At 48.2% G+C, this 16,755-nt stretch overlaps 1 protein-coding gene across 14 annotated transcripts in view; it reads left to right on the forward strand.

Annotated features, from left to right (window-relative positions):
- Positions 1-16,755, forward strand: part of ADGRB1 (adhesion G protein-coupled receptor B1) — a 281,572-nt gene that overhangs the window by 199,166 nt on the left and 65,651 nt on the right. For all 14 annotated transcript variants that reach the window (XM_048329201.1, XM_048329204.1, XM_048329208.1 and 11 more), the window contains one exon: positions 15,786-15,889. In XM_048329201.1, coding sequence (XP_048185158.1) covers positions 15,786-15,889 — 104 coding nt within the window. The remainder of the gene's footprint in view (positions 1-15,785; positions 15,890-16,755) is intronic.

The raw sequence follows: 16,755 nt of genomic DNA on the forward strand, positions 1-16,755 counted from the left end.
AGAGTGAGTGCTGGCCAGGCAGCTGAGTGTCCACAGTGAGCAGACCTGTGCCAGTGGAGGTTTAGGTTGGATATTAGGGAAAAAATTCTTCATGGAAAGGGTTGTCAAGCATTGGAACAGGCTGCCCAAGGAAGTGGCGGAGTCGCCATCCCTGGGAGCGTTCAAGAAACGAGTGGATGTGGCACTTGGGTGCTGGGTTGATGGTTGGTCCTGATGATCTCAGAGATGTTTTCCAACCTTAATGATTCCAGGATTTATATCCCTGGATGTTGCAAGAGGCTTTGTTCAGTGTTATCTCCAGTTTGCTTGGATGGAAGGCACCTTTCCTGGTGTGCTTCCTGCCCATGGGGATAAAGCTCCTCTCTCAACTCACAACATTTCTTTTTTTGTCCCTGAAAACCTCCCATTTTGGGATGGAATGGACCTTCAAAGATCTTGTGTCCCGGAGATCTTTCCCCAAAAAGATTGCCTTGTGCTACAGGAGCTCTCTGTACTTCATGGACAGTGCACACACACAAGGTAGGTTATTTTAAGCTCCTAAAATTCTGTGGAGCCTCTCTTGCACAGGGAGGAGATCCAGGTTTCCCAGCAGGGAAAAAAAAAAAAAAAAAAAAAAAAAAAAGGTTGATGTTATGAATCAAATATTTTGTAAGGGTGTAGCAGTTCTGACAACATTGTGATGGGAAATGATAGCGGTTTCATTTAGATAAGACTGGAGAACTTCATTTGGAGGTGAACATTTTAACATTTATATTCTTCCATCACTTATCACGTGAAATTTGGAGTCTGAATAACAACAAAGCGTTTTGCATACCTTGAGAACTGACAGTTCTCGTGTTCACAACAGTTTCCAGGTTCAGTTAATATTGGTGCTGCTTTTTCTGCAATTTTAACTCTTTGATTCAAAAGGTGGGCTTTTCTGAGGGAGGGAAGTTTTTGGTTTTGCCAGGCTCGAAGTCTTTGAGACATCAAACTCTGCTCAGGCTGTGCAGGGCTTTAGGGAAGAGTTTGGTGTATTTGGGTGTGTTGTTGAGGCTGCAGCCAGAGCTTTTCTGGGCTGGTCAGTGAAACTGTGACCTTGAGCTAAACACTCCCTTGCTTTCTGCTTCCCTTTCTCCAGCTGCAGCACCCTTGCAGGTGACACCCTGGGCTCTGTGCATCCACATCTGCACAGTGCCCCGAGCCTGAAGGGTGCTCCAGGAAGCACCAAGTGCTGTCATTTCCCTGACAGAGCATTAGGAGCCTCCTCTTGCCCGCTTGGCAGGAGCTGTGCCAGGCTGAGCATTGCTGAGCCACGAACATTGGGGCTTTTGAGGTCCAAATCCTCTGCGAGCTCCTGCGCTCATGCTGCTGGCACCTCTTCCTGCAATCACCCCGTCCTCTCCAGGATGCTGCTGTGTGTGGAGTGTCTCTTAGGAGCTGATTATGCCTCTTGAGCTGGAAATGTTGCCTGAGATTTCCTGGGGATTTGTGCTGTTGCCACTGAACTCTCCCTGGGTGCGGAGATGCCAAGGTGGGAGTGGCGAAGGGCTGCTCCAGCTGGACGCCTGCTTATCCCAGGAGAGCTCCGTGCTGGGATTGGGGAAGGATGTGGTCTAAGTGCTGCTGGGGATTTCTGGGCTTTGCCCATCTCCTGCTCCACAGCGGGAGCAACTGCTGTGTTTTCTCCGGGGTGCTTTTCCCCGAGGCCCATGGCAGCCTGGAGGTGATTCTGTAAATCACGGGCTGCTCTTTGCTGTGCTCAGCAGGGAGGCTCTTTTCACTAAATCCAGTTTAGCACTCCTGAGTTTCAGCAGGCATGGATAGAATGGAGAAGGCAGGGTAGGAACCAGCTGGGCAGACAGTTTTCCCCTCCTACTCTCTCTCATAATGTGATTAGGAAGGAGGCAGAATGTGTGATGCTCTTAGTGGGCCAAACGGGCCAACCCACGGTTTAACCCCCTTAAAAGAAGTCCATTATTTTCCCAAAGTGCCCTCTTAACAGAAGGCACCGGGTTGTGTCCCTACACTGTCGCTTTGCTGGAAATCACCAGGTTTTAAAAGGGTTGCTCTGACACTGACACAGAGTCTGTCAGTTTGTGCTGCAGAGTGAATTCGGGATAAATCTCATTTGAGTTTGGAGACGTCTCAGAGTTAATGTACAGGTGATTTATGTTGGGTTTTAAGGGGAAGGGGATCACTGGTGGAGCTTGTGGTGTGCTCCAGGTGCCAGAGGCAGCCTGAGTTTGTTATTCTGCTGAGAGAATTGACTGGAGATTGCCACTGCTGTGTGCCATACACAGATACCTAATAAAAGATCCCATTAGCAAATAAGTGATTGATATTGGAACATACACAGGCAAGGCATGAGAGACGAGTGGGACAGGAATTCCCTCTCAGCGCTGTGCTGTGCTTCTAGCAGAGACAACACTTGAATATATTAAAAGAAGACAGGTAGCACAGGAGGTAATAATAGGAGGATTTGGCTCAGCATAATAAGCAGTCATCCAGCATCCCACCTCCTTGGCGGCTGCCTGCGGATTCCACTGTCTGTCGATCCGTTGGGTACTTGGGGAGATATTCCCAGCTGACAGCTTCCCTCCCCGAGTTCCTGCTCAGCGCTGGTGGATTCGCCCAGGTCTTTAACTCTTGACAAAACTCCGGCTGGTGGGATTGCAGCAGCGTGGGGCTGCAGCTCTGCCCCTGCCAGCCAGAGCCGGCGAGCTCGGCGCAGCCCTGGCAGGGACTCTCCTGCAGGCAAATGCTGCATCACCCTCCTGTATCTCCCCTTCTGAAGGGACGTGGGAGAGGAGCAGGATCAAGTGTCTGAGAGCTTAAAGCCGTTGTGGGATTCAGTGCTTGAACATGACTAATGCCGAGCCAAATTCACCCTTCAGTGGAAAGGAAAGGCAAGAGCGGCACTGGCATTAACCAAGTGACCCCAGGAGCAGAGCAGGGCTGGGGTTGGTCCCTCGTCTTCAGCTCAGATTAAGGCCTCCCAGAGAATGCCTGGGATCCTGCGTGTCCAGGCGTTCCTGAGGGGTTTGGTGCTTGTTCTGAGCTGCAGTGCTTAATGGCTTGATGCCATGAAGGCAGCTTAATAAGTGTGACAGCTGCCCTATTATTACCCTGCCACAGCTTAGTGCTCTGCTAAAGGAGGTGTGGATTTAAGCCAGGACACCAGGGTCTTCCCAGTTCCCACTTTCCCCTTTCCTACAAGCTCAGAAAGCAGCGCTCAGCCTCAGTTGCGAGCAGATTTGAGGGCCAGAAATGTGAACCAAGTGGGGGAGCATTACCTGCCTGGGATCACTCTGCTCTGGGTCCAGGCAGGATGACTGGCACGGCCCAGAGTGTGGGAGGGCGTGTGGGAGAGGACGATGTGTCAGAGATGTTTGGTGTGGTGCCTCCACGCTGATGGCTGAGCTCTGTGAGACATTTTGGCTCTTTCCTCAAGGGAAAAAGACTGAGGGGAAAGAGGATGATAATCTTCAAATGGGTTGAAGGTGGCTGTGGAAAGGGAATAATCTGCTTTCTGTGTCTGCTGGGGATTGGGCTCAAATTGCAGAGTGAGAGATTTAATTCAGGCACAAGGGAAAACCTTCCGACTGCAGGGATTGTCAAGAGCCCAGACTCCATCAGCAAAGGTTTTCTTGAAGAGGCTGGGGGTGGATTTGATGGTTTTGCGTCAGGCTGAGGCGTGAGCTGAGCTTGTCAGGTCTTTTCCACTCTCTTACCTGGAATTCTGTGATGTAGATCCCCTTCGTGTCTGTGCCTTGCTGTGTATAAAGGGAGGAACGTGGCAGAGGGGCAGTACATTGGTGGGAGGTGGAGGAATGGGCTGGAGGCAGGTGGGGAAGCCAAAAATCACCGAGTCTGTCCACAACTTCCCACTTCCACCTGTAGCTGTCGATCCACTGTCATCTCCTATTTAGAACCTGCAATTTGTACCGCTGTGCCACCCGGGGAGGCTTCAGCTGTGAGAGCACCACTTCAGCCTGCTCAGCGCTGAGCCACAAAGCCACCCTGACCCAGCAGTGTGGGAAATTCAGCTGAATTTTCCATCTGGAGCCCTGAGATGCCGGGATGGGGGCGGGTGTGGGGGCCCGTGTAAACAGCACAAGGGCATTAGTCATGGTGAGCCGCGGAAAGTCGCCGCACGTCTGCCAGGATTGGGCTGTGGGCCCTGCACCAGGCAGGGCTTTACAGGGGAGGTTTGAAGCTCTGGGTGGCTTTCGAGGGGGTTCTCAGGGAGCTTCTCCCGAGGCAGGAGGACAGCGTGGGAGCATCACAAAGGGGCTCGTTTGAAAATGGTAACGAGTGGGTGCTGGAGGCTGGGTTTCATGGGCTCGTGGGGTGGGAATCAGAATTAGTGCTAAATGAGATTATCTTCCCTTTCAAAGCACTTCAGGGACTGAGCATGGTGCCTTGGAAGAGTCAGGCGAACTGTTGCGTGTTGCTTGTCTTTCTTCCATTATTCCGCACCCATCTCTGTTGTACTTTGGCCTGGAAATGCCATTCTTTAGGTAAATTTGACAATCTGCTTCACCTCTGAGCCCTTTATGCTCTGCCCAAAGGCTGAGGTTGCCCTTAAATTGCCATGCGGTAGGAAATGGATAAGTCATTATTATTATGTTCATTTAAGTCCAAATTGAAGCAGTTTATGAAAGGTTTGTGCCCTTCACACTTTTGCCGTCAATTAATAGCTGAATGCATAAACCTCCTGGCAAGATTTTGGTAATCTTTAAGGGAAAATGGGCGGAATGTGTGGAAAAAATAATGTCAGAGTTGTAACTGGGAGTATATGAGCTCGAAACGTCCCTCTAAATGTGAGGAGTGTCTGATGAAGAAACTGATGCTGTGCAGGGTGTGATAACAGCCAGCCAGAACTCAGTCTGCAGCTCCATTGCTCGCTGCCTACCTGCCCTGCTCACCACAAGGATATTCAGAATATATTCAATAAATCCATGAAAGCAAAATGACTCCGCTCTTTTCCCACGAGTGAGACAACGCTTTCATTTTCCATGACAAATGGTTCTTTTTCCTCTTTTTAAACATGGCAATCATGCCAGCCTCTCCCCAGGTGGGGAATATCCGACTTCTGGGGCCACTTTTGATTTTGTTTATATCAGCTCAGTACAGCTGTAAATCCAGGGGCTGTTGCAGCTTCACATTCCAATCACTCAGCTGTGAATGAGTTGGGGGTTGGGGTTGGAAGCTGATTCCTCGAGGGCTGCTTGGAGATCACTGCTCCACATAGAGGATATTTACACCAGTGATTCCCCAGCAAGCAGCTGGGGATGGAAGCACACTGGATCCCAGGGGCTCCTCAGATTGCAATGGGAATAAAGCTGTCATTATCCTCATAACAGCAGAACAACCCAAATGCTGAAATCCCTTCATCTTCTTTTCTAAGCCAAGAAGCCCCTGAAAGCCTCTGAGGACTGGCAGTGAGCTGGGGACATTTTACGTCAAGGTTGTTGGTTCAACCTTAGTTTGGGTCAGGAGCCATTTCCAGGGCAGGGATCTTCAGTGATTGAATAGTGAGAGATGGGAGCATCTGCAAGTAATAATTAAGATTTGAAGAAGTGAAAACTGAGGGGAGACCTCCTCGGGGTCTGCAGCTTCCTCATGAGGGGAAGCAGAAGAGCAGCACCAATTTCTTCTCTCTGTGACAGTGGTATGACCTGAGGGAATGGCTGGAGCTGTGTCAGGGGAGGTTTAGGCAGGATATCAGGGAAAGATTCTTCATCCAGAGGGTGGCTGGGCACTGGAACAGGCTCCCCAGGGAATGGTCACAGCCCTGAGATTGACAGAGCTCAAGGAGCGTTTGGACAACGCTCTCAGGCTCATGAAGGGATTGTTGGGGTGTCCTGCGCAGGGCCAGGAGTTGGGACTCGATGATCCTCAGGGGTCCCTTCCAGCTCAGGATATCCTGTGATTCTCTGAATTAAAGGAACTTGGATAAAGGCAGGTTTAAGAGATGCTTCAGGCATGGCTTGTGAAGTTATGCACAAATGTTCATTCCTTGTGCTTTGGAGGAAGGTTTTTCTTAAGGACTGGTCTTCAACAGGCAAGGGGAAAGGGAGAGTGGATATTTGCTCTCCGTGATGGTCGGCAGATGGGTGATCTGAGCATCTTGGGCAGGAGCCATCCTGCAGACACTGAGACCTCAGGTGTTCCCCCACTCCTCAGGCGGGTCTCTCCAAAGGGCAGGATGCACAAGAATGGGGAAGGAACGTTTTGCCCACGCTGTGGGGAGAGCTGCTGGCCTGGCACCACTCTCCAGCATGCCACTGATAGTGTAAAACAAACAGCAGGCTGGTTTGGAGTAATTTGGTGAAATGCTGTCGCCTGGCATGGAACCAAAATACAGCTTAAATCAGGATAAACACAGTCTGGATTCTACTCTCATTTTCCATTCCCAGTCTGCCATGGACTTATTTTATTTTAGCTGCGTGTAAATCTTACCACATTTCCCTGCAAGGTGCTCAGCTGGGAAGCTACAAGGGATGAGGGCAATGAGCCTCCGAGTCAGTTATGGAATTTGAACTGGTTGTTCTCTGTGTAGCACACGGAAAGGACAATTCCAAGCAGGAAGGAGCAGCGAAGAAGATTCATTTTTAAAGTAGTTACAGAGCATATGTCCCTATGGTAAAATAATGCCAGTAACGCTAATAGTGGTAGTAGTAACAGTGATTATTATGCTAATGATAATAATTGCAAGTTCCATGGCAGGAGCAGCTCTAGAACAAGAGCAGCTCTAGCAGCTCCTGTAATTGTCCCTAATATTTAGTTTTTATAATGCTTCCTGGATGTGTCTTAGCTTGTGGCAACCAGCAACCTTCGGGACATGGTACGGTCCATGAATCAAAATCATTCAGGTTAGAAGAGACCTCTGAGATCCTCAAGTCCAGCCTTCAACCATATCCCACCACACCCCCTCAACATATCTCAGAGTGCCACATCTACTTTTTTTTTGAAGATTTCCAGGGATGGTGACTCCACCGCTTCCCTGGGGAGCCTGTCCCAATGCTTAACCACCCTTTCAATGAAGAAATTTTTCCTAATATCCAAATTGAACCTCCCCTGGTGCATTTTGAGACCATTTCCCCTTGTCCTATTATTATTTGCCTGCGAGAAGCAGCTGACCCTCACCTCATTTCAAGGAGTTTTAGAGAATAAATGTTGCACTGAGCAGTATGGACAAGTCCCCTCTGTTTTGAATGTTTGTATGAATACCTGCATTGTACCACCTCATCTCAGGGCAGTGGAGTGGATCCTGGAGCATTTGATTTTCCAGGACTGACATGGGGAGATTGAGGTTTGCTGTTTACCGCAGTGCCTTTGTCAGTGCTGCTGCACAACCTGATTAAAGTTCACTTCTGCCCCTGTTTTCTCAGCAGCAAAGAGCTCATGCCTGTGGAGGAATTGGCCATTTTGATTATTGCCAGCTTCGTTGTGGAAAATGGTTTTATTTTCTCTTCAGTATGCTTTAAAGGGAAAGGCTGGAACAGAACAAGCCTTCCATCTGCATGAAAAGCAAAGGTTTAAAAACCAGACGTGCCATCTGACCAGCTCACAAACAGTTAAGCCAAAAGCTCTCTCCTGTCTCTCCTCCATCCTTCCCAAAGGTCCTGCAGAGCAGAGAATAAGGTGCTGGTGCTTGATTGTTGTGACACAGCCCGAGGAACCTCCTGAGGCATTTGCACACAGCAGGAATCTAAGCTGAATTAAGTTTTGGAAGAGAGATGGAGTGCAGTATTATTCCCTTCCATTTCCAGGACATCAAAATAGGCCCCCTGAGAAGATAAAGTCAGTGTTGGCCACCTAAATCAGATCAGCTGAGAGGCCTTTGAAAAAATTGGCTTAAGTGATGGAGCTGCATGTCCACAGTTGACCTGCAGGCGAGCTGGGAAGAGACCCCACTCTCCTCCTTGGCGTTCCCTGGCTCCACACGCTGGTTCCCAAACCACAGCTGGCAGAGGGATGCAGAGTGACTCAAGGGTCTTCTCAGAGCTCCATAAAACTGGGATTTCAGTAGCTTGGCCAAACGAGGTGCAGTCAGAAAGGACAGGGAGCGAATAAAGCGTAGAGTGTTTTAAGGAATGATGGTGAAAAAGTTTGGGGACAGCTGGGGACAGCTGCCTGGGCAGGAGGAGAGTGGTCTTCAGCATTAATATGAGCTTGATCTGTCCATGCTTGACATCAGGACTGGACGTTGAGGCACTGGGAGAGCAGCCTGGGAGTTCCAGAGCAGCAGCGAGCTGACCATGGCGATGCTGACTGGCAGGTAGATAATGCCCACTGTTAACTCCTGTAATTCCCTGCCAGCCTGGAGGAAATTATCCTGACAGTTCCCATTAAGGAGAGGCTGCGTGACCACTCCTCTGCCCTGAAAACTTCATCAAGGCTGTTTACTAAAAGCAAATAGTCACGTTGTATCTTGCGAGCGGACTCAATACCCGCTGAAGACTTAGCGGTTGTTAATAAATAGTAGCGCGTTAAGACGTCTCTCTGGGTGTTTTTTGTGTGCTGTAATTACACAGAATTGCCTGTTTGACCAGCCAAATAACATAAAAAGAGCCCTGAGCTCCACAACTGCGTTCCTGATAATGGGTCACTATTAGCTTTGACATGGGAAGTTTTGTCACGAGGGAAGCAAAGCGAGGTGGAAATCCTCCAGATCTGGCTCGCAGTGACAGGGGCTGAGCTGGGAAGGTGTCACATCTTCCAGAAAGAAGGTGTGAAAAGATGATTTATTAATGATCCCTTCATGCAGGGACCTCAAAGCGCTTCTCAGAGGTTAAATGATGGAGAAGAGAAGGTTCTGGGGAGACCTTATTTTGATTGTTCAATGTGTGAAGTGCTATAAGAAAGGTGGAGAAAGAGTTCATTCAGGATAGAGTTAATTTTAGTAGCCAGTATGGAACTATATTTTGGGTTGTTGGGCACTGCCATTTGCTGGCATGGAGTGAGAGGATGAGGGAGAATGCTTTAAACTGAAAGAGGGTGGAATTATATCAAATATTGGGAAGAAACTTTTTCCTGTGAGTGTGCTGAGGCCCTGACACAGGTTGCCCAGAGAAGCTGTGGTTGCCCCATCCCTGGAAGTGTCCAAGGCCAGGTTGGATGGGGCTTGGAGCAACCTGGGATAGTGGCAGGTGTCCCTGCCCATGGCAGGGGGTTGGAATGAGATGATTTCAAAGGTCCCTTCCAACCCAAACTATTCTGTGGAAAAAAAGAAATATTTTGGTCCCTCCTCACTGCTCATCTGCTTTGAGTTGAGTGAGTGCTGTAGACCCTCTGACAGTGCTGACCCACTAAAAAAATCTCCTTTTCCCCCTGGCCCAATCCTGTCTTCCCTAAATCCCTGACATCCACCAAGAAGAGCTTGTGTCCTGCTCTGCCTCTCTCCCTGTCTTGCAATCACTGCAAGAAATTGCTGGTCCAGGGGGAGAAAACTGAGCCTTCCCTTGAGGAGGCACAGGGTACATGGGCATTTCCCATCCCAATGAAGTATAAATGTGATATCCACAGGGCCTGAGCCTGGATGAGAAGTCCTGACTCTGACCAAATTAGGGATTAAAAAAATCAGTGGTTTTTTGGCAGATGACAAGAGCAGATTCACCTCTTGGTCACTCTACCCTCCTGAGTTGTTTTCTCCAGCACTGACATGCACCCTTTTGTTCTGGAAGCTGTTTGCTTCTGTAAGTCCTGGTAAAAGCGCTATTTTCCAGCAATTTTAACAACTCTCCCTGCTTTGATAAGAGTTGTCCAACCAGCAGTGAAATCAATAAAACTTGGCTTAAAAAAACTTCACAGGAATGGTGAAAAGCCTCTGGGCCAGTGGCACAGCAAAACCATTCCTGTGCAGTTCTTGGAGTAAATCCCACCCAGCTGGTCCAGTTCTGTGTCAGGAGAGTGGAATGAGCCTCATTGCTTTGAGCTGCCTGTGAGGGCAGGGAGAGGGATTTGCTTGTCTTGCAAAGATGTAAAGGGCACTCTGATCACAGCCTGTGGGACAGTTACAAAAATTATAAAACCAAATTCCTCTCACTTGTGCCTGGTGGTTTAACAAGGGAGAAAGATACAAACTGTAGCTCGGGAGGTGCAGGGAATAATTTAGGTTGGGAAAAGACCTCCGAGACTGTTGAGTCCAACCGTTAACCTGGTAGCACCACATTCAAGGCTAAACCACGTCCCTAAGTGCAATATCCAGGCATTTTCTTAACACTTCCAGGGATGGAGATTCCATCACATCCCTGAGCAGCCTGTTCCAAAGCTTTTCAGTGAAAAAAATTTTCCTGATACCCAATCTAAACCTCCCCTTGTGTGACCTCAGGAAAAACAATGTCACCAATGGAGAGGTGTGGCTCTGGAATGGGCACCAGCGGGATGGGAGCTCTCCATCTTGGAGAATTCCCAAATCCAGACAAAGCCATCACCAACCTCACCTGATGTTAGTGGTGGTCCTGCTCCAAGTGGCAGATTGGGTTGTAAAGCTGTAGATGTCCCTTGCAACCGGTGCTTCTGCAATTCTCTGTCTTCATGAATCTTTAATTTCAAATGTGGAGGAAGTCAGGCTCAAGGCAACTATTACGAAGAGCAAACACGTTTCTAAAACCAAACAAAACCCAGCCGCCCCCCAAATTCCAAACTCGTGTGCCTGTGTTTAATTTTGGAAAATTTAATTTTTTGGTGACTTTACTGTTGTGATGTTGTGCCTATAAATACTTTGTTTAAGCCTTTCTTGGTATCAAGGATGGAAAAAGCAGAAAGAACAGCTTGGTTGTAAGGTCTGGGGCAAACTGCACAGCATTAAGAAATACTTTGTTCTAATTGGAGCCTGTTTGACCCTGGAGCCAGAGCTGGGTAATGGAAAAAGCACAGCTCAAATCGAGTTGCTTTTCACAGCGTTCTGCAGAAAGCCAGAGAAGGAAAGGGAGAAATGCAGAGAATTTGAAAGGCGGAGAGCCAGAAAAATGCATTAAGAGCAAGAAGAAAAGGCAGAATATGCCATGGGAAATAGCCAAAGGAAGGGAGACAGAGAAGACAAAGGAGAGCAAAAATTAGGGAGCAAGGAAGAGAAGGAAAAAGAAGGAAGCAAGGTGAAATTGTAAAGGAAAGGAGGAGTGTCCTTCTGCCCTGCCAGGCAGAGCGATGAGGTGGCAGGACAGCGAGTGGCCCCAGGCAGCAGCGCTCATTATTTCCATCCTGGCTGATGTCATTGATTGCCTCCCTCCTCCCCTGCCATGCCTGGTGACAGAATCTCAGCCCTTTCGACTCAGAACAACCTGCTCTGTTCCCCATTGGCCCAGGGAAAAGTTTCCTTTCCAGCTCCAAACAGGCACAGCTTTGTCCGTGTTTCTGGGGGTTTTTGGATGACCCCTCTCAGCAGTTCCTCTCTGGGACCACCTCTAGTCCAGGCAGGTGGAGATCCTGTTCCTGGCCTGTCTTCTGCAAACAACCAGTTTGTCCTCAGCTGTGATGCTGGAAAAATCCCACAGGACTGTTCCCTCTCTTACCTTGACATTTTTCTGTTGGCAGCATCTTTGCTTTTTAAACCAACCTTGATTTTCCCATTTTTCCTTCTTTAAGGAAATTTCCCTCGCAAGGCTCAGATCCTACAGCATCCAACCACCTTCTGTCAGGGGGTTTAATTAGTGAGAAAAAAATAAAACAAATGGTGATTTGTTTGCCGAAGGGAAGATGTGGTGGATAGAGAAAGGAGGATGGGGAGGACAAAGAAACCTTAGTAATGAAGGAAGAAAGCAGAATCTTAAGATACGGGGTTTAAGTCTTTGGGACTTATTTAGGATGACAGTAAATGGACTCAAATTGCACCAGGGGAGGTTTAGATTGGGTATTAGGAAAAAATTTCTTCATGGGAAAGGTTGTAAAGAATTGAAACAAGGAAATACTGGAGTCACCATCCCTGAAGTGATCAAAAAACGCGGATGTGGCACTGGGGGACATGGTTTAGTGGTGAACATGGTGGTAGTGTTGGGTTGATGGTTGGACTTGCTGATCTTAAAGGTCTATCCCAACCATAATGATTTGATTATTCCCAAAGGAGCAAGCTCCTCTTCTTCCTGCAGCCTGTGATTTTTGTGGTTATCCACCTTCCTGATGCCAACAAAAATCCCATCAGGGCTGCACCAATCCTTCCTTCTCTGGAGGCTGGAGGGATGAGCTTCATGGCGTCTCTTCAGCAAAAATCCTGCTAGACACGGCATTTGTGAAAATTTGTAGGACAAAGAAGGAGGTGCAGATCAGGGTCTTTTTTGTGGGATGCACTGCAGATGGACATCAGTTATTACCCCAAAGCCTGGCTTAAGCTTGACCAGTTGTCATTTGTGTAATGCCTTGTCTAGGAGCAAATATCTGACCTAGGCATGGTCCATGCAGAAGATCCTTACTTTGCTGCAGGATCTAGGAGAGGGTTCTGGGTGATGTGGGACAATGGGTAGGGAAGGCAGTGAGAGAATCTGAGGTCTTTGAGGGTGGAGGGATATCAGGGAGGATGTGGAAGGGAGGACAGCTGGGGTTGCTATGTTGGGATTTAGGGATGCAGCCTGCTCATCTCTCAAAAAGCAAACTGCATTCCCTTGGTGAACCTCGGATGGTTTAGGAACGAGTTACATGTCCGTCTTTCTTTGCTTTAATGGAGCTCCTCCCCCCCTTTTATCCAGTTACCCATGAAAAGTCAGTGAAATGAGACCTACTTAAATCAAATGTCACAATCGATGCTCATCCCAGGCCACCATTTGTGCGATGTGAACTCAAATTGCCATAAGGGGGGAACAGGGAGAGGGAGAGGCTTGGGGAAGAGCTTGGAGAGAGCAAGCAAGGAGCCATCCACGGCTGAGTATCTTGTGTTCCACAGTGCTTTTATCACAACCATGTGTCTCTGAAGTGGGACAGGGCTGTTGTCCACCAGGATTCTGCAGGGGGGAGAAATAAAGCTGTGGCTTCATACAGGACATTGCATCCATCTCTCCCACACCCAACCTGACTAAATCAGAGTCCCTTCCATGTTTCAATTTATAAGGAGCAAAATATGCAGTATCAGCACTCACCCTGCCTGGATGATGTCCAAATTCGATTTTGTTTGATGGAAGACAAAATCAAAGCATTGATATTTTCATTGAAATTTGTGTTTACCTCGTTCCCAAAAAACTGCTTCTAACCTTGCTTGAATATTTGGCAGGAGTAAATTCTCAGGGTGGGAGCACAGTCCTAGGAGTTAAAAATTGCAGTGATCCAAGTATCTGTAAAAGTTTAGGGGAAGAATCCACTGGTGAGCTGAAACATTTTTTTCATGAGCATTGTGGGAATCTCGAAGTGGAGAAAGATGCAGGATGGGTTGGTGAGGCTCAGGTTTCCTGTCCGTAGCTGGTGTGCACCCAGTGAAGATCCCTCAGACCACCTGTACACCTTTGGGTGCCGGCTAGGCATTCAAGCCATTGAATGCATGTGACATCCCACCCTTCAGGGGAAGGAAGCACCCCAAATTTTTGGTCAGAAGGAATGGCAGAAGTCAGAGTGGCCACAAAATCTTCCCAAGTTTTATAAATGAGTTACAGATGGAAATTGTTAGGTTAGTCCCTGATCTGGTGCAGGCACACAGTAGTGGGTTTTGGATAAAGGGGTAGAGTGGAAGGGAAAAGGGAGAGGGATTAAAGAGGGGGAGAGAGAAACAAAGGAGAAACAAGGAAAGGGAGAAAGAGAAATCACCAATGCTGGCTCCAGTGCTGGCTCCAGTGTTGATCCAGCTGATGGGGTGTCCAGGGTCCTGGGGTGCCCATGCATGCAGGGAGTATCTTTTACAGAGAAGTTTTCTCTGCTCTGGTGATAAGTTCATCTCTTTGTATGCAAATCAGTTGTCATGCACAGCTTGTTCTTCTAGACCTGTGTGGAAATGGGTCAGAGCCTTCAGGGATCTCGGGTGGTCTTGATCCCTCCTACAGTCCATGCCCTATTCTCGACCTCATTCCTGAGCCTGCACTGTGCTGTTGTGCCAATCTCCAGGAGCCAGAACCTGGATGTTTTTCTCAGAAAAGTGCTGCCCCTACCTGTGCATGGTCCCTTCTCCAGCCACATCCTGTTCTTGCTCACAGTGTCTTATTGCCAACAACCCTTGCTTGGCTCCATGACCATCCATGTTTGAGTCATTCACGTTAATCCCCTTATTTTCTAGGCTTCTGCAGTGTGTCACTAAATTTTGGAAGTTCTTGTTCCATCCTTCCCGCCAGCTGCCATGGGGTTCCTTGCAGTGGTGTGGTGAAAGTTTAGTTCCTCATTATTTCCCCCCAGTTGTGAGAGGTGCCCTTGTTCAAAATAAGCAGATAAGGAGGATTTTCCCAAGCCCTTAAAAATTCAGCGATAATTCAGCTCAGACCTCTGTGTATCGGGGTGGTTCATCTCTTTTTGTGGTGGGCTCTGTAGAGTAACCCTGGAGTGACTGTGGGCCTTGAGTGAGTGGACAGAGGTTTGCTCTGCCCATGTGCTGAGCTGGCCAGGCTCCATTTAAGCCCAGCACTGAGCCCTGCCTGAGGTATCTGGCTTTGCAGAAGGCTCAGTATCCTGGAACAGAGCTGCTGTAGCCTCAGCTCCATGGCATCCCTCTGACTGGAGGTTCAGGCTGAGCAGACTCATGCCTGCCAACAGGACAGTGTAGTCAAGGCATTAGAGGACTACCTGTTTCATTCCCAAATCCATGCATAATTTACGTTTTTTAATTTTTTTTTTATCTCCTGTGTTAAGCCCTTGCTGTGTCAGAAACCGTCTCATCTCCATGAGTGAGGCGTTAGGTGTTGGTGCTGTGCCGATCTAATGAAAACCTTGACTGGGCTCCCTCTCCTCTGCAAGTGGTGTAATCACCCTAAATAGAGGGTTCTTGGGTGTCTGCTCTCGGTGGGGCTCTGCCTCTCTCTGCCTTCCTGCCAGCAGAGATCACTGATGTGGAAATGGGAAATGTGCTGGGGGGAAAAAAAAAGCCTGCAGCAGAGAAAGCCAAGTGGGATTGAGCTCCTCAGTCTGAGCTGAGGACAGGGTGAGTTCAGTGATACCAGAGTGGCAGATGTTGGGTAGTTACAGCCACAGGATGCAGAGAACTCCATTAGAGAGGTTACAGCGTGGGTTTACTCTTGATGTTGCAAGAGCTGATGTTCTTTTATGTTCAATCAGGAAAAAAGAACCATTCTACACCAGGTTTTCCAGCCTCTGTGATCCCCTTCTATGCAAAAACGCCTTGTGTTACACTACCACTTGTGTGGTAGTGTAAGAGCAGTGAATTGATGGATGGTGGGTCCCTGGGGAGGATACACGTCTTGTTTTTCCTTCTCTTGCTTTATTTCATCCTTTTCCAGATGAATGTTTGTGGTTGGTGGAAAATTTTCACCTTCTTTTCATCCTCCACCCTTCATCACCGCCATCCCAGTAGAGCTTGTTTGTAATTGTTCTGTTATTGCTTCATTAATTATCTCCCCAGTTTCACACTGGATAGGAAGGGCCTGCTCCTCCTCTCATAACCCACACCTTTCACATGCCTGCCTTCCGTGGATATCAGAATTATTACCCACACTTGACACTGGTTTGTGGGAGCAGAATCAGGTCCTAAAAAAACCAACTGGGTCAAGCAGAAACAGATCCTGCTCTCCTTGCGTGTTTATTTGTATGCACAGTGCGATGTGAAGGTCAGCTGAGTGGACACACCAGCAAGTGGCGGGAAAGTCCTTGCCATGAAATTTTCCTGCTAGAACTGGCCGAGCTTATTTTTTAATGTCTCACTTTCTCTCTTTCAGAACATGGAAAAGGTGCTGGTCCCTTCTGTCACGTTAATTGTAGGCTGTGGAGTATCCTCGCTGACACTTTTGCTGTTGATTATCATTTATGTCTCTGTTTGGAGGTATGGCTTTCATTCTCTTCTCTTCTTCTTGGGGAAAGTAACTGTCTTTTGACCTACACGGATCCTGGAACGTTTGCTCTGTGGTTTTGGGTGTCTGGTGCTTGAGGAGGAACTGTTTGGGAACGAGTGGGGCCTGCAGAAAGTCATCCTGGTGGCTTAGCTGGCATTATTCTCTCCTTTCAGTGCCAGAGAAATTAGCAGAGTGAAATTAGGGCCATGCCCCCATGTAGGGACATTGTTCCATTTCCAAAAGCCTCGTGCTGGTTTCGATGCCTTTGTGTACCCCAGGAAACCTTGTCAGAGGCGAGGTGGACACGCACGGCCTCTCGGCAGGCAGATGCTGCTGCAAGGTAATTCTTTGGGAACATCCAAACCTCCGTGACCTGCCATGAAAACACCTGGCCTGAAGAACTGACAGAACTTTTCAGGAGCTTAATGATGTTAAACCACATCATCTAAATAACTCCCCAGCCTTTTAGCTACGTTTTGCCTTCAGCTTCAAGTGCATATGGGATCCCCCAGTACAGCCCATTGCTCACAGCTCCTGTACACAGGTCAGGTGGAACATAAAATTATAGAGGCTGAAGTGATTTTGAAGCAAAGCTTTGATGAACAATTGGCCCATGCCCCTGTTTGATATGTTGTGATGACTCTAAGCTGGAGGACCCAAGGTGTGCAAGGGATTTTCTCCCTGAATTGCCTTGAACAAGATCTGAGTTTGTCCTGTGAGATCCACGTCTCTCCTAAATCCAAGGCAAACACGCTGAGACCTTCATGGCTCGATGCCAAGCAAAGACAAATCAGAACCAGGTGAATGTCTGTGAGATCCAAATGGAGTGGCTACAGGGAATACAGTTGGGTGTTAT

The sequence above is a fragment of the Corvus hawaiiensis genome, chromosome 26 (assembly GCF_020740725.1).
Source record: "Corvus hawaiiensis isolate bCorHaw1 chromosome 26, bCorHaw1.pri.cur, whole genome shotgun sequence".
Taxonomy (NCBI): Eukaryota; Metazoa; Chordata; class Aves; order Passeriformes; family Corvidae; genus Corvus; species Corvus hawaiiensis.